The 18,720-nt window shown below is 38.3% G+C and overlaps 2 protein-coding genes across 2 annotated transcripts in view; one reads left to right on the forward strand and one right to left on the reverse strand.

Moving 5' to 3' along the window:
* LOC117334254 (solute carrier family 25 member 46-like) overlaps positions 1 to 7,477 on the reverse strand; it is a 32,817-nt gene extending 25,340 nt beyond the window's left edge. Inside the window, exons 1-4 of the mRNA XM_033893762.1 lie at positions 7,227 to 7,477; positions 3,151 to 3,193; positions 2,060 to 2,120; positions 290 to 367 (exon numbers count right to left, since the gene is read on the reverse strand). Coding sequence (XP_033749653.1) covers positions 290 to 367; positions 2,060 to 2,120; positions 3,151 to 3,193; positions 7,227 to 7,362 — 318 coding nt within the window. The 5' untranslated portion in view covers positions 7,363 to 7,477. The remainder of the gene's footprint in view (positions 1 to 289; positions 368 to 2,059; positions 2,121 to 3,150; positions 3,194 to 7,226) is intronic.
* A 309-nt stretch (positions 7,478 to 7,786) lies between these two features.
* LOC117334255 (arrestin domain-containing protein 3-like) lies at positions 7,787 to 17,187 on the forward strand. The gene is made up of 8 exons (XM_033893763.1): positions 7,787 to 8,331; positions 11,729 to 11,858; positions 12,308 to 12,427; positions 13,034 to 13,254; positions 13,886 to 14,068; positions 14,502 to 14,684; positions 16,071 to 16,308; positions 17,034 to 17,187. The coding sequence occupies exons 2-8, from the start codon at positions 11,744 to 11,746 to the stop codon at positions 17,165 to 17,167; spliced, it is 1,194 nt and encodes a 397-aa protein (XP_033749654.1). The 5' UTR covers positions 7,787 to 8,331; positions 11,729 to 11,743; the 3' UTR covers positions 17,168 to 17,187.
* Positions 17,188 to 18,720: the final 1,533 nt, after the last annotated feature.

Here is an 18,720-nt window from a genome sequence, read left to right on the forward strand (position 1 = left end):
ATTATCAATTACAGGTATCAAAATAGTACAGCAGCCATAATTGGCAAAGCATGATGGACAAAATATACCTTTTTTTCACTGGTTTTGGTTGGGGGCTTTTTTGCCTCATTTTTGGAAGAAAGCTGGTGAATTGGGAATGAAATTTTCAGGAGTAAATTTGGCTTATACATGAAAGGAAAGCCCTGCATGCATACCATATAATTAAGAAATAAAGAATGACAAATTGCCATCTTTTAGTCCCCTGTGGTATATAAATGGAGGCTGGACAAAGTACTGGATGAATTCTCACCTGTGTTCTCTCCAGATTCAAAATGACATGGAACAGTGAAAATGGAGTCAGGTGATACCAGGAGGCATTGTGATGGACCTGGAAATGATACATACAATATGATAGAGATAATTAAAAATGAACTAGTTTGCAAAATCACTTACATAAAAAATATTTTTAGTTGATACGTAACACTTCAGAAAGAGGATTCTAATTTCCTGAATTTTTATTTTATCTATAAATTATTTTCAGGTCTTATCAATTGTACTTCAAGCAATATTTCTACAATGATGCACAGATTAATGGAAAATAAATCTGACATTCTTATTACAGAACAATGAAACAAAGACATGGAGACATACCTGACATTGTCATTACAGAACAATGGGGAGACATAAAGACATGGAGACATACCTGACATTGTCATTACAGAACAATGGGAGACACAAAGACATGGAGACATACCTGACATTGTCATTACAGAACAATGGGAGACATACAGAACAATGGGAGACATACAGACATGGAGACATACCTGACATTGTCATTACAGAACAATGGGAGACATACAGACATGGAGACATACCTGACATTGTCATTACAGAACAATGGGAGACCCAGCCAAAGACATGGAGACATACCTGACATTGTCATTACAGAACAATGGGAGACATAAAGACATGGAGACATACCTGACATTGTCATTACAGAACAATGGGAGACATAAAGACATGGAGACATACCTGACATTGTCATTACAGAACAATGGGAGACATACAGACATGGAGACATACCTGACATTGTCATTACAGAACAATGGGAGACATGGAGACATACCTGACATTGTCATTACAGAACAATGGGAGACATAAAGACATGGAGACATACCTGACATTGTCATTACAGAACAATGGGAGACATACAGAACAATGGGAGACATAAAGACATGGAGACATACCTGACATTGTCATTACAGAACAATGGGAGACATAAAGACATGGAGACATACCTGACATTGTCATTACAGAACAATGGGAGACATAAAGACATGGAGACATACCTGACATTGTTATTACAGAACAATGGGAGACATACAGACATGGAGACATACCTGACATTGTCATTACAGAACAATGGGAGACACAAAGATATGGACACATACCTGACATTGTCATTACAGAACAATGGGAGACACAAAGACATAGAGACATACCTGACATTGTCATTACAGAACAATGGGAGACATACAAACATGGAGACATACCTGACATTGTCATTACAGAACAATGGGAGACACAAAGACATGGAGACATACCTGACATTGTCATTACAGAACAATGGGAGACACAAAGACATAGAGACATACCTGACATTGTCATTACAGAACAATGGGAGACATAAAGACGTGGAGACATACCTGACATTGTCATTACAGATCAATGGGAGACACAAAGACATGGAGACATACCTGACATTGTCATTACAGAACAATGGGAGACATACAGAACAATGGGAGACATACAGACATGGAGACATACCTGACATTGTCATTACAGAACAATGGGAGACATAAAGACATGGAGACATACCTGACATTGTCATTACAGAACAATGGGAGACATAAAGACATGGAGACATACCTGACATTGTCATTACAGAACAATGGGAGACACAAAGACATGGAGACATACCTGACATTGTCATTACAGAACAATGGGAGACACAGACATGGAGACATACCTGACATTGTCATTACAGAACAATGGGAGACACACAGACATGGAGACATACCTGACACTGTCGACGCAGAACTATGCATGGGTGGGACAGGATGTGTTCTGCAAACACACTACTGTAATAAGAAACATTTTTTTTATGACAAAGTATGTGGCACAAAATGGAAAGAAAAGAATGAAATAACTAGAGGCCCATGGGCCTTAACAGTCATCTGATTCTCAACACACTTTTACAATGTAGTTTTCATACAAAGTAGCAAGTATATAATGGTATAATTGGCCATGGTGGCCATCTTGGATTTTGGACCATCTGTAAGATAATAACAATTGGTTGGGACCATCTCAGGATAATTGTAGTTAAAAGTATTTTCTTTTTATGCTTGAAGCGTAGAGACTGCCGCAATCTTGGGAACTCACTTAATTCAGTTGTGTTCCATTATAGGGTAAAGTAGCAATTCAATACAACTGGTATGAACCAAATAAAGGAACAAGTGGCAGGTGTTGTTCCAGAAAACCATGATTGCGCATGTTACAAAATGGCCATCATGGCTGCCACGTAAAAAGATTTTACAAGACCGAAAAATATTACCACTTCATTGGCTCAACTTCCTAAACATTCTGACAAATTTTCAGCTCAATGGCACCAGTTGAACTGGAGAATAAATTGATAATGTGATTTTCAAGATGACTGCCATGGCGACTATCTTGGATTTTGGACCAACTCAAAAAATATTAACACTTGGTCAGTACCATCTCCGATTTATTTTAGGTATGTTAGAGCTGAACCAACTAGGGGAACTGGGGGAAGTTTAGAATAGGTGTTGTTCAGGAAAACCATGAGAAGAAGCTTAAAATGTGAAAAGTTTATGGATGGTATATGGTGGATATCAGACAGCAAACAACACATAACAATGGACAAAGCATGATGGCTATAGGTCATCCTGACCCTTCAGGTTAGACCTAAAAATTGAATGGTAAACTAGATTTCGGATATTGTTTCTATTACTTCTATATACTGTAAGTCATCTGTTGTCGCCAATGCAACACTTGGGACATTTGATTTAAATTTCTTGGTCTACAAACTCTTCGTATGTCGCCCAAGGAGTAATGACATTAAATCATGCACAAAGTAAAAATACTACCAACCTTGATATTCCTATTGCCCATCCAGCAAAGGTCTGGAGTTGTTCTGAAAAAAAAAAGAAAAAAACAACTGATTTTTGAAATTGAAAGGGAGAGATTGTGTGTTTCTATTATAAGCATAGGAAAATCTCATTTTATATACCTCCTCCAGACAAATAACTTTACTGTCAAACAATACATATTTGAAGCTAGTCTTTATTCTGGATCCAAAATTAGGAGTTTCTTTTATAAATAGTAGATAGTAACTTGTTTATTACTCAACGTTGTAACTGTTACTCAAATGCAGGGATATGCCCAACCTCTTAATAACAACAGTACAAAAGTCAGATCTACACTTGGATTCCTACGAAGAAACCTACAGCAATATATGATAGAATGCAGAAGAACATCATATAGGTCTAGTTAGATCAATTATGGAATACTGAGCAATTATTTGGAACCCTCACAAAACCAAACAGATCACAACGTTAGAAAGCAATTCATAAAAGCTGTGAGACATGATGCACGACAAAAATGCTGCAAGATCTAAACCTACCCCACACTATAATCAGAAGACAACACCCATGTCTCCTACTCTTTTACAAGGCAAAAGAAAGGCAAATACCAGCAATACCACCTGACCACTCAATCACACCCCAAAACAGTAAGGAACATCCCATCAGGAAAAACTGAACAGTACAAACAGAAACACATTTGTTGTGCGCACAGCAATTGACTAGAAACCTCTACAGAACTGCACTAATTCCAGTGATAAAAGTTGAGTCATTCAAGTAGGCACTGCAGGCAATCTAATTAAAATTAGACTTGTAATTTCCGTTCCTCTACGATACACTGCAATACAAGATCTAACAACACCCCGTAGGAGGTCATCTCAGCATGACCTTTGAGCCTTAGATATAAGCCAATGATAATTGTTCAATGACGTCATCAGTCAACCAATGACAAACAGCCTTATACGAGCCTTCGGTTGCGTCTCCTTAGTATTTGAGACTCAAATCAGCGCTTGATTTGAAATACGCAAAATTTCACAAACTTTGGTAGACTACTCAAATGGCTACGATTTAAAAAAAAAAGTTGCTAATCCCTGGGCGTTACATTGAAAGAAGAACAGAAAACGATAAGGCATATATATTGTCTTAGTCAACAGGACGGACTGTGTTGCCAACTGGATTTCGAAAACCGTTACCTTACACGTTATTCCCTACCAAACTATTTTTACACGACGCTGCTGTCCTCACTGTCTCTCTCTCTCTCTTTTGTATGATTAATGAAAAATCTCACAGGTAGCACGCGTTTGTAAAAATATAAATCTGTTGAAGTGTTCTCGGTGAGGTGGAATGGGTGAAGCCATGTTGTTTACCGTTGCTATCGACCATCGGAATACCTCGGGAACGTTACGTAAGTATTTATACTTCCGAATAATGAAATCACACCGAAAATTTCATAGGCGACGCGCTGATTGGCTGAGCTCAAAGGTCATGCTGAGATGAACTCCTACGGGGTGTCGTTAGATCTTGTATTGAAATGTATCATAGAGGAACGGAAATTACAAGTCTAATTTTAATTAGATTGGCACTGCAGGTAAGACAGTGATTAATCGCTCTCCCTATACAACATATTATAGCCAAACTGGGAATCAATGACATACTAAATATAATACAAATACACATAATTTGCTATAGCCTAGCTTACTCATATTATTGAATATCATTGTGGGTTTTTTTTAAAAATGAATTGGTGTTTAACTAAGTTTTTGTTTTTAATTAGTAGCTACTCCAACACTTCTACAGTCTGGACAATGTCATCCTCCAACAAGTGTCTGACAGTCCATACAGAAGACAATATGTCATCCTCCAACAAGTGTCAGACAGTCCATACAGAAGTCAATATGTCATCCTCCAACAAGTGTCAGACAGTCCATACCTAGGAGACAATGTCATCCTCCAACAAGTGTCGGACAGTCCATACCTAGGAGACAATGTCATCCTCCAACAAGTGTCGGACAGTCCATACCTAGGAGACAATGTCATCCTCCAACAAGTGTCGGACAGTCCATACCTAGGAGACAATATGTCATCCTCCAACAAGTGTCTGACAGTCCATACAGAAGTCAATATGTCATCCTCCAACAAGTGTCTGACAGTCCATACCTAGGAGACAATGTCATCCTCCAACAAGTGTCGGACAGTCCATACCTAGGAGACAATGTCATCCTCCAACAAGTGTCGGACAGTCCATACAGAAGTCAATATGTCATCCTCCAACAAGTGTCTGACAGTCCATACCTAGGAGACAATATGTCATCCTCCAACAAGTGTCAGACAGTCCATACAGAAGTCAATATGTCATCCTCCAACAAGTGTCTGACAGTCCATACCTAGGAGACAATATGTCATCCTCCAACAAGTGTCAGACAGTCCATACAGAAGTCAATATGTCATCCTCCAACAAGTGTCGGACAGTCCATACAGAAGTCAATATGTCATCCTCCAACAAGTGTCTGACAGTCCATACCTAGGAGACAATATACATGTCATCCTCCAACAAGTGTCAGACAGTCCATACAGAAGTCAATATGTCATCCTCCAACAAGTGTCTGACAGTCCATACAGAAGTCAATATGTCATCCTCCAACAAGTGTCAGACAGTCCATACCTAGGAGACAATGTCATCCTCCAACAAGTGTCTGACAGTCCATACAGAAGTCAATATGTCATCCTCCAACAAGTGTCGGACAGTCCATACCTAGGAGACAATATGTCATCCTCCAACAAGTGTCAGACAGTCCATACAGAAGTCAATATGTCATCCTCCAACAAGTGTCGGACAGTCCATACTAAGGAGACAATATGTCATCCTCCAACAAGTGTCGGACAGTCCATACTAAGGAGACAATATGTCATCCTCCAACAAGTGTCGGACAGTCCATACCTAGGAGACAATATGTCATCCTCCAACAAGTGTCGGACAGTCCATACCTAGGAGACAATATGTCATCCTCCAACAAGTGTCTGACAGTCCATACAGAAGTCAATATGTCATCCTCCAACAAGTGTTGGACAGTCCATACCTAGCTTAGCTAGGTGACAATATTTAATGTCATCCTAGGCCTCCAACAAGTGTCAGACAGTCCATATACCTGAACTAACTATCAGCGATAACATGAAATTTGATGAACAGATCAACAAAATTACCTAAAAGGCAAACTCATCACTGGGTTTTAATGGAAGGAATTTAAAATACTGTCTATATAAAATCTAAAAACATCAGCCTTATATACACAGCATTATTACAGTTCATACTGGAATAGTGAAACCGTATGGGACCCATTTCTTCAAAAGGATGTAGACAAAATCGAGGCTATTCAAAGATGAGCAACAAGATTTATTTGTTACAATTACAGTAGAAAATCTGTTGTACCGTAATGACAGAAAGACTACACCTTTACTACCCTGGCAGAAAGACAATGTGAACAATTGCCTCACTATGATGTTTAAGATAATAAACGGTCTAGTAGCAATCCCCCTGCAAACTTTATTACTCAAAACACTTCAAGAACATGGCAAAAAACATTTCAAAACTTAATAGGGCCTAACAGTTTAACTTCTGACAGCAACCAGTCAAATATACAAAACAGCTTCTTCCCATCAACAATCACGAGTTGGAACCACTGAGACAACAACTGCAAAACAGCAACTGATGTGGAGGACATGTGACAGAACCTCCACAAAATGGACTTAATTCTGCCAACCCCTCCCTGAGCAGAAATCTTTAGCTTCAGATCTGAAGGTACAATAAATGTAGATCAGTACTACACAGAACAGAACAGAACAGAAAAGTGGAAGTCATATTCTCATCACAGTTCTAGTCCCATTCATGTGGACCTAAGATTCGTTTAATATTTATGAAAAAAAGTCTAGAAGCATGAGAAAATATCTAGTTGATATAATGCGCTGATTTGGACAAAAAAGAACAGTTATCATTATTTTCTGACTTCTTTCTATTGAACGGCATTTTGTCCCGCTTGACATTGAATCAATTCGTGTAAGAGTTATCTCCCTTATAACATTTTTTCAAACCTGTTTGTCCACGATTTTCCTGTGGTTGCTGGTGTGATCGTCCGGTCCTCTCGTAAAAAGCGTCATCTTGCCGCGATTCTTGGTGTCTGAACGACTGTCTTAAGTTTCTTTCTTGCACAAAGGAACGGTCACTCATTATTTTACCTCCGAAGCAGGAACCGACAATCTCAGTGGCATTGCATGTCGGGGAACGAGTTTTGACAGGTGAGTTCGTAATAAAACACTATCATGTTCATTAGTTTTAACGTGAAAAACGTATTTTAAACGCAAACAGCAAACCCAATTTTACATCAAATTTTATATAAGAAATACATGTATTAATCAATGCATTTGTGTTTCCTTGAATATAGAGACATATATAGATATGTCTCTGAATATACCCTGTAATCAAGAGATAATTTATCCTGCTGCCATAAGCGGTGCGTTCGAACCACAATATGATTGTTCACTTCCGGTTAGGGTGGTAAGTCATGTAATTATAGTTTCGGTTCAGAACTTTTATCAGTGTATAATAGAGTACAACAGGGTTTGACATGGGTTTTAAAAATTAAGCTCACACCATATATTGGTACTTGTCCAAAATAATATTTTAGAATAAACCTCATTGCTGATGCTGGAAATCTTAGCCAAAGTCAATGTTATTAGCAATTCTAAATTTAGTTGAAATGATAATAGCCTATATATACACTGCACGTTCTCGTAGGCCTAGCTACTATAACACATTGACATAGTTGTCGTGGATTCTGACTAACTTTCCACAGAATTGCTAGTGTTGGACAATTTTTGCTTTGCAGTTATATGCTGTAGTTTGGACCCTTTTTTATGGGTGGGGTCTTTTAGTGTTATATTGACAAGCAATATGAAATATTCATCAATGATAAGCAATTTCAGTATTAGGAATAGTTAAAAAAATGTTAAAAGAATAGGCACATGAGATTTATATAGTTTAAGGCCGTCTTTTGACAAATTAGTGTAACAGAGTGCATGATTAATTAAATTTGAATCCTGATCATTAGTCTCCGCTTATTAAAGGGACCAAACCCCGGACATCTGGCTTACTAGTTTAACACTCAACCGATCAAGCTAAAGAGAAGATCTCTCTAAGGTGAGTAGCATATATATTGCGGCTAGTATTTTAACAGGGTTACATAAGAAACAAAATCTTTAAACTGTTGGACTTAGAAGAATAAAATTATAATTAATATTTAAGAAGTACCAGACTGAGAGCTTCTGACACCAAGATGTCTGGGTACACCGTACAACAATTCTACACTGGACTGAGCTGAATGCCAGTGGACAGTTAGCTCAAATGGTTATAGAATCTGGCTAGAGGTTAGAGGTCCTTTGTTCAAGTCCCCTGTCTGGTCATTACATTTTTAGCTCACCTGCCTGAAGGGCAAGTGAGCTTATGCCGTGGCGCGGCGTCCGTCGTCCGTCCGGCGTCAACTTTTCCATTCAAGTAACTTCTTCTCAATAACCAAAAGGCCCAGAGACCTAATATTGGGCCTGTAGCATGCTGGGGTGAAGGGCTACCAAGTTTGTTCAAATGAATAAAGTTGACCTTCATTCAAGGTCACAGGGGTCAAAAAGGCTAAAATCTTTAAACGACTTCTTCTCAATAACCAAGAGTCCCAGGGAGTTGATATTGGGTCTGTAGCATGCTGGGGGGAAGGGCTACCAAGTTTGTTCAAATGAATGACCTTGACTTTCATTCAAGGTCACAGGGGTCAAATATGCTTAAAAAAAATTAAACGACTTCTTCTAAATAGCCAAAAGACCCAGGGACTTGATATTGGGTCTGGAGCATGCTGGGGTGAAGGGCTACCAAGTTTGTTCAAATGAATGACCTTGACCTTCATTCAAGGTCACAGGAGTCAAAAAGGCTAAAATATTTAAACGACTTCTTCTCAATAACCAAGAGTCCCAGGGAGTTGATATTGGGTCTGTAGCTTGCTGGGGTGAAGGGCTACCAAGTTTGTTCAAATGAATGACCTTGACCTTCATTCAAGGTCACAGGAGTCAAAAAGGCTAAAATCTTTAAACGACTTCTTCTCAATAACCAAGAGTCCCAGAGACCTAATATTTGGCCTGTTGCATGCTGGGGTGAAGGGCTACCAAGTTTGTTCAAATGAATGACCTTGACCTTCATTCAAGGTCACAGGAGTCAAAAAGGCTAAAATATTTAAATGACTTCTTCTCAATAACCAAGAGTCCCAGGGAGTTGATATTGGGTCTGTAGCATGCTGGGGTGAAGGGCTACCAAGTTTGTTCAAATAAATGACCTTGACCTTCATTCAAGGTCACAGGAGTCAAAAAGGCTAAAATCTTTAAACAACTTCTTCTCAATAACCAAGAGTCCCAGAGACCTAATATTTGGCCTGTTGCATGCTGGTGTGAAGGGCTCCCAAGTTTGTTCAAATGAATGACCTTGACCTTCATTCAAGGTCACAGGATTCAAAAAGGCTAAAATCTTTAAACGACTTCTTCTCAATAACCAAGAGTCCCAGGGAGTTGATATTGGGTCTGTAGCATGCTGGGATGAAGGGCTACCAAGTTGTTCAAATGAATGACCTTGACCTTCATTCAAGGTCACAGAGTCAAAAAGGCTAAAATATTTAAACGACTTCTTCTCAATAACCAAGAGTCCCAGAGACCTAATATTTGGCCTGTAGCATGCTGGGGTGAAGGGCTCCCAAGTTTGTTCAAATGAATGACCTTGTCCTTCATTCAAGGTCACAGGAGTCAAAAAGGCAAAAATATCTAAACGACTTCTTCTCAATAACCAAGAGTCCCAGGGAGTTGATATTGGGTCTGTAGCATGCTGGGATGAAGGGCTACCAAGTTTGTTCAAATGAATGACCTTGACCTTCATTCAAGGTCACAGGAGTCAAAAAGGCTAAAATCTTTAAACGACTTCTTCTCAATAACCAAGAGTCCCAGGGAGTTGATATTGGGTCTGTAGCATGCTGGGGTGAAGTGCTACCAACTTTGTTCAAATGAATGACCTTGATCTTTATTCAAGGTCAAAGGGGTCAAAAAGGCTGAAATATTTAAACGACTTCTTCTCAATAACCAAGAGTCCCATGGAGTTGATATTGGGTCTTTAGCATGCTGGGGTGAAGGGCTCCCAAGTTTGTTCAAATGAATGACCTTGACCTTCATTCAAGGTCACGTCGATCAAGTATGCTTAAATCTTTAAATGACTTTTAGTGAATAGCTTAAGTGCCGAGAGACATTATATTGGTCCTGTAGCATGCTTTCAAATAACTGCAGGATCCATATATGAAAAGATCACTGCATTGCAGGTGAGCGATTCAGGCCCATTGGGCCCTTGTTCATCTCCTATTATGTTTGACGCCAAGCTAAATACCCATCCAATTATGTTTGACGCCAAGCTAAATACCCATCCTATTATGTTTGACGCCGAGCTAAATACCCATCCTATTATGTTTGACGCCAAGCTAAATACCCATCCTATTATGTTTGACGCCAATCTAAATACCCATCCTATTATGTTTGACGCCAATCTAAATACCCATATACCTATTATGTTTGACGCCCAGTTAAATACCCATCCTATTATGTTTGACGCCAAGCTAAATACCCATCCTATTATGTTTGACGCCAATCTAAATACCCATATACCTATTATGTTTGACGCCCAGTTAAATACCCATCCTATTATGTTTGACGCCAAGCTAAATACCCATCCTATTATGTTTGACGCCCAGCTAAATACCCATCCTATTATGTTTGAAGCCCAGCTAAATACCCATCCTATTATGTTTGACGCCAAGCTAAATACCCATCCAATTATGTTTGACGCCGAGCTAAATACCCATCCAATTATGTTTGACGCCGAGCTAAATACCCATCCTATTATGTTTGACGCCAAGCTAAATACCCATCCTATTATGTTTGACGCCGAGCTAAATACCCATCCAATTATGTTTGACGCCGAGCTAAATACCCATCCTATTATGTTTGACGCCAAGCTGAATACCCATCCAATTATGTTTGACGCCAAGCTAAATACCCATCCTATTATGTTTGACGCCAAGCTAAATACCCATCCAATTATGTTTGACGCCAAGCTAAATACCCATCCTATTATGTTTGACGCCAAGCTAAATACCCATCCTATTATGTTTGACGCCAAGCTAAATACCCATCCTATTATGTTTGAAGCCCAGCTAAATACCCATCCTATTATGTTTGACGCCAAGCTAAATACCCATCCTATTATGTTTGAAGCCCAGCTAAATACCCATCCTATTATGTTTGAAGCCCAGCTAAATACCCATCCTATTATGTTTGACGCCGAGCTAAATACCCATCCTATTATGTTTGACGCCAAGCTAAATACCCATGGATGTGGTTAAGGGTCGTGTGTGTGCATATCTTCGGGGTCATAGACTTTGTTGATGTCAAACATATTGCAGAAATCATTGTAATTTCAAAGTACTAAAAATACTTCTATTTTTCATTTGTTTGCCTGGAAGATTGCTGAAGACAGCATGGTAGTAAATCTCACCATCAGCCTTTTGAACAACACAAGTGCTGTATATTCTCCTGGACAAACAATTCAGGCTAATGTCCAGTTCAACTCAACAGAGAGCAACCGTGTGAAAGGTTAGAATCAGTGTATTTCTAGCTGAAGATACTGTGGAATATTTTGATTTGGATACTGGCCATGGTATTCCGGTCATTATCACTTTCCAGACTCAAATAATTACACTAGATTGAGGAATGAATATATACATGTACATTCATCCTAATTACCAGTAGCCACAATGAAAGATGGCGTCAGTTGTCTCCCCTGACAGTTATATTTTCTTTGAACAGCTGTTTTTTTGTGTATGCAGTTTTTGGACTTACCAAAAATATGATAGACTGTACTTCTGCACATTATAAATTGATTATGGAATTTTTACCATTTATATTTTCTTGGTAAAATTACAGGTTGACTGCATGTCATTTATGTACACAAAATGATTTACCTGACTATTGTCTGAAATATGTATTAAAAATCACATCGTTCTTAAAAAAAATATATATATATACATGTATATATGTTACAGGAGTGTTTGCTAAATTCAAAGGAGAGTCCCACACGAGTTGGTCAACTGGATCTGGGGACAATAAACAAAGCCACTCTCAGACTGAGCAGTATTTCAAAACAGAGATATCACTATTCCAAGGTTTGTTACATCATTTAGGCACTTTGGTGGTACCATTTCTCATGAAAAAAAAAATGAGAGGTTTTCTAACAAATAGAAGCAGTATAAATAAAATCTTTTAGTTTTTTTATTTGGAAAATGTTCATTCTACAACCTTTACAAATATACATATATTTAGTCACTTTCAGGTAGCATACAGTCTTAAATCTCCAAATCACTATCAGATAGCATACAGCCTTAAGTCTCTAAGTCACTATCAGGTAGCATACAGTCTTAAATCTCCAAGTCACTACCAGGTAGCATACAGCCTTAAGTCTCTAAGTCACTATCAGGTAGCATACAGCCTTAAGTCTCTAAGTCACTATCAGGTAGCATACAGCCTTAAGTCTCTAAGTCACTACTAGGTAGCATACGGCCTTAAGTCTCTAAGTCACTATCAGGTAGCATACAGCCTTAAATCTCTAAGTCACTCTCTGGTAGCATACAGCCTTAAGTCTCTAAGTCACTATCAGATAGCATACTGACTTAAGTCTCTATGTCACTATCACATAGCATACAGCCTTAAGTCTCTATGTTACTATAATGTAGCGCACTTCTTATAAGATTTGTATGATGTTTTATTGTCAGTTCCTGATGGAGACTTTGTGGAACTAGATCCAGGAAACTATGACTACCCAGTCAACTTTGTATTGCCTCAGGTCTTGCCCTCTTCCTTTGAGGGTGGGACTGGCTATGTGCGGTACTTGATCAAAGCCAAAGTCAAGATAAAGGGTGGAGCCGTTTACAGGGTACAGCATCCGTTCACAGTCATCTTTATGCTGGACCTAAACACTATACCAGAGGCCAGGGTGAGTTCAATATTTATCTTCAGATAAGCCCCCTCCACCCGTGTATAAGTTAAGTATTTAAGTTTAGGGAGTGATTACTTGTGAACCACTGTGAGCTTTCTATTTCAAAATTGACAATTCTTCAAAAATGAAGAAGGGGCTTATTTGTAGGTTGGGAACTTATTTGCTTGGAAATTTATAACAAAATTTAATATGAATGGTTTTATACTACCCTTGAGACGAGGCATCAAGATGGCCTAATTAGGGGAATCGTGTACCTGACATTTTATCCTTTGGATATGTACTGAAATGGTGTAGAGTGACATGTGAAGTTGTATTACTGTGGCTGTCCTGTTATTCTACGAAGGTCGATACATACTACACTTGATATTTCACGATAAAGTCAGAATTATCCATGCTTTATCCATCATAGATATCTTAGGATAAGAATGGAGCAAAAAGCTAGAACAAATAAGATCTTTTGTGTTTTATATCAATGACATTATAAAAATCAATACCTGTATATATACAAGTATTGATTTTTAAGGTAAGCATACACCCTTTAAATGGGTGAGGGGAGAAAGGTCATTAATCTCTTAAAATTAATGCCGTAAGTATTGTAAAAATAGCACTAGTGTTTTGTTGTTTTCAGATGCCGACTCAGATGCAGGATACTAAGACTGGATGTTGTTGGTGTTGTGAAACAGGGCCTGTTACCTGTATGATGAGATTAGATAAACAGGGCTACGTTCCCGGGGAAAGTATTTACATCAACGCTGAGGTCACCAACAATGGCACGTCATCGATCAGTAAGACCACTATTAGCCTCCATATGGTAAGTAACTATTTAAAAAAATAGGTCATTAAGTGATGCTTTCTCAAGGATCATCAAGTTAAGGTGTTATGCTGTATTTGATTAGGATCAATAATGCACTTTGTTTTCTGATATAAGTATATATATCCTGTACTGTATATTTACGTACTTTCACAGTGTTGTTATTTTAACACGTCTCCCATTGCAATTCTTCCACTAAATTATGGCTAATTAAAGTGTCTGTATACAGATTTTCTATGCCAGTTACTATGGATCATTGATTCATCTCTGTGTTAGTCTGTTTAGATATAGTTATAAACTAGAAGTTGAGTGCATCAATATCAATATGTTAATAGTTTACAACTTGTTTTGATGAGTCCCCATCATAAGTTTATGAACAATATCACCGCTAATTCCACACTCTTAATAAAGACCTGTGGGCCTTTTGTTTTAGACAACAGAGTTCCGAGCTCATAGCAGTACAACTAATCGTCACAACGTTATATCGACAATTTCCCATGGGGCTGTGGGCCCTGGAGAGTCTGATGTTTGGAGCGGTGACCAACTTGCTGTACTACCCACCCCGCCATCTTACCTCTACGGGTGTTCTATAATTGATATCAAGTATACATGTCAGGTAATCAGGGCATTGTCCTCTTTAGCAATTTCTCATGGCTGAAGTAAAAATATTCTACTTCATGCTAAAGTTTAAGGTTGAGGAATTAAATGAAAAGTTTAACATGTAAATAAAGGAGTCTTTTATTATGTTTACCATAATTCACCCCTTGATATATCCAAATATAGTCATTGGGATTTTCTTTTCGGGTCATCTGACCCGAAGGCCCAAGAGTCGGGATGACCCACCATATATAGTAATTGTGTTATATCTCTCTTTGTGCATCAAGCACCATGTGTAAACTTTTCATATTTAAAACTTCTTCTCAAGTTGTACCTGTCGGATTCAGTTCTAACTAACCTGAAATGATACTGAGATGGTCCTGACCAAGTGTTATTTTTCTGACTTGTCCAAAATTCAAGATGCACACCATCTTGAAAAAAAACAACACATTTTAACCTTCTTCTCCAGTTCCTCTGGCGCCTTTGAGCTGAAAATTGGTAGGAATATCAAGGAAGGGGAGCCAACAAAGTGTTGTTGTTTTTTGGCCTTTTAAAAGCTTTTATATGGCAGCCACAGCTGCCATTGGGTAACATGATTGCACAACCATTGTTTTCCTGAGCAACATTTATTTCAATCTTCTTCTCAAGTTCCACCAGTGGGAATGAGCTCTAACTTGCCTGAGATGGTTCTGACTAAGTGTTGTTATTTTTTGGGTTTGTCTGAAATCCAAGATGGCTGCCATGGCCAACAGTACCACTATACTATACTGAGCCACAGGCACAAACATACTCATACCAACATATGGATTGAGAATGTGTGCCAAGTCCCTGTTTGCTGAACAGATGTAGAATTCTTAGCTCACCTGGGCTGAAGGACCAAGTGAGCTATTGGGATACCACAGTCTCTGTAAATCATTGAACCACTTTGAGTCTTTTGCCATAATTACTGAAATATCCATGTGAATAATACAGACCCTGTGGTCCTCTTGTTTTTAACTTACAATGTATCACTGGGGGCTGCGACAGCTCAGTCGGTCACATTCCTTCAGGTGAAGATCCGAGGTTTGTGGTTCGATACTCCCTACCTGTGTTGGTTGATGTTTCTTGGAAAGCTGATCTGTGCTGTTGTGGTTGTGTCCTTGGGCAAGATACCTTACCTGAATTGTTCTGGATGGCATGCAATGGGCCTCCTGTATGTTGTTCAGTGTTGTTCAGTGATTTAGTCACCAACTACTACAAGGAGACCAATCAGAAAATGATAATTACTTTGGTAAAAGTGGAGAGAATAGGTCACATTACTAGCCCAGTCTAGTGGGAATTTTAAATCCAGCAAACATGAAATCTTTCGTCATTCCTGATGTCTTTCAATCTTTCGTCATTCCTGATGTCTTTCAATCTTTCACAGCTTGCTGCTGACATGGAAGGATCATTAATGGACATTAAGTTTGATTTGCCGATCATAATTGGCACAATCCCGCTGCGCCCTGAAGGTCAGTTTACTCCTCAACCAGCCCCTGTATTGTATCCAGGACAACAGCCACAAAACTGGGGGATTACCAACAACCAGCAACCAGACGGTATACCGTTAGACAACATGGCGGCTGCCCAACCCATTGTCTCACAACCGACTCTCCCCGCTGATGGTAATATACTGTAAAATTTCAATTGTGTTTTACTCTTTATATGTCAAGCTATATCACCCTTGATACTACAGCGATTTATGTTGACTTTCACTCACTGTATCCCTGGAATGTGTCATTGTATCATCAAAGACACACGACAAGCTATTTGATTGGTGTCAGAAAAAGACTATAGTCAATAAGCTGGTACATTTCTTTTGAAAGGAGCAACAAACAAGTTGAAATCCAATCAATTTAATGGTATGGCAACCACAAGGTTTGTTTGATGGACATTCAAAAGATAAAAAAGTCTTTCTGATTTATCAACAGTGACTGATCCTTTGATTTTGCCATGCCATATTCCAGGGATGCAGAGAGAGAAATTGAATGTAACTCCTGGAGTATTGAGGATGACAATGTGTTGTGGTAGGGGACATGTATTGTATCATGACTAGACAATGTGTTGTGGTAGGGGACATGTATTGTATCATGACTAGACAATGTGTTGTGGTAGGGGACATGTATTGTATCATGACTAGACAATGTGTTATGGTAGGGGACATGTATTGTATCATGACTAGACAATGTGTTGTGGTAGAGGACATGTATTGTATTATGACTAGACAATGTGTTGTGGTAGGGGACATGTATTGTATCATGACTATATGATATATGTGATATATGGGTTGTGTTTTTATGACTATAATATGTTATGACAGAAACTGTATGTACATTGTATCAATTCACAGCACCACCAAGCTATGAGGAATGCATGACAACAGACAGAGTCCGAATCATGCGTCAGAACAGCACCAGTGCAGACCAAGAGGAAGAATTCACCAACTTCACCCCTTCCTACCCATATTACAAACAGAAGTCATAATCAACTATTATGGAGGACTATAATTCCTCATGACATCAGAAATAAGGAACTCTTTCATGTTGGAGGAACAAATGGTGGTGGTGATAATGAATTTCTCATTATTTGCCTTCTGTCCAATGTGTGTACTTTGCTCTATTTTTATAAGCCTGTCAAAATTTTATTTTATTTTTTGAGCATTTTGGTATCACATTCTCTGTTTGTCCAGTGTAAACTTCGATGGAGTATTTTGGTACCACATTCTCTGTTTGTCCAGTGTAAACTTTGATTGAGTATTTTGGTACCACATTCTCTGTTTGTCCAGTGTAAACTTTGATGGAGTATTTTGGTACCACATTCTCTGTTTGTCCAGTGTAAACTTTGATGGAGTATTTTGGTACCATGTTCTCTGTTTGTCCAGTGTAAACTTTGATGGAGTATTTTGGTACCACATTCTCTGTTTGTCCAGTGTAAACTTTGATGGAGTATTTTGGTACCACATTCTCTGTTTGTCCAGTGTAAACTTTGATGGAGTATTTTGGTACCACATTCTCTGTTTGTCCAGTGTAAACTTTGATGGAGTATTTTGGTACCACATTCTCTGTTTGTCCAGTGTAAACTTTGATGGAGTATTTTGGTACCACATTCTCTGTTTGTCCAGTGTAAACTTTGATGGAGTATTTTGGTACCACATTCTCTGTTTGTCCAGTGTAAACTTTGATGGAGTATTTTGGTACCATGTTCTCTGTTTGTCCAGTGTAAACTTTCGTCTGTCCAAAGATCAATTCCTTCATTATTCAACTTAGCTCTTTGGTAAGCTTTACAAAATTATAATCATGACACATGTACATTTATTATGTAGTTAGGATTTCTAACATTTTAATTTGACTATTTGTGCAAAAGTCATTGACCCCATGGATTTGTTATTTCATGACTTGTGGTGGATTTTTACTGGAGATTTCAACCAAATTTTTAAAACTTGCAATTGGTATGGTTTATTTTCATGAATAATGGTTGTATTTTCCCTGAGGGACAATTTGATTGAACATTTTGTTTTCATGAGTGATTGCCCTTTGTTTATTTCAGGATTTGATTTTGTCCAGACATCACTAAGATTCTACATTTTTTGACTGATATTTTTTAAACTATTTTGGCTATATAATCAGATATATAGTTGTGTTTTCCTAAATGACATTTTGATTAAGACTTTTTTTGCAAAGAATTTTGCCCTTTGTTCATTTAAGTATTTGAATCTTGTTGATATTGTTTGTAGATCTTCGCCCACAGTTGCCAACTAATTTCATTCCAACTCTATACAGTTTGATATGACATGAAATTGTACCTTCTCAGTGCCATTTTGACAATTATTGTTACTTTGATGTATTTGTATTCATTCGGAAACATTAATACATTTCTCTTTTGTATGGGACAGGTGTATATTGTCTACCCTGCTGTACTCTTGTTTGAAATCAGATGTTAATTTTAGATCCTTTGTGTCGTGTGATTTATTTGAATTCAGCTCTCCTGTCATGGTAAGTGATAACTAATACTGCAGTGGGTTGTCTCACACATTACCT

The sequence above is a fragment of the Pecten maximus genome, chromosome 9, assembly GCF_902652985.1.
Source record: "Pecten maximus chromosome 9, xPecMax1.1, whole genome shotgun sequence".
Classification (NCBI taxonomy): domain Eukaryota; kingdom Metazoa; phylum Mollusca; class Bivalvia; order Pectinida; family Pectinidae; genus Pecten; species Pecten maximus.

Bases quoted from the DNA above. Each gene is read 5' to 3' on its own strand.
- LOC117334255 (XM_033893763.1), top strand. From the start codon at position 11,744: ATGGTAGTAAATCTCACCATCAGCCTTTTGAACAACACAAGTGCTGTA. The intron at 11,859-12,307 runs GTTAGAATCAGT...TATATGTTACAG, and splicing joins AGAGAGCAACCGTGTGAAAG to GAGTGTTTGCTAAATTCAAA. The intron at 16,309-17,033 runs GTAATATACTGT...ATCAATTCACAG, and splicing joins ACCGACTCTCCCCGCTGATG to CACCACCAAGCTATGAGGAA.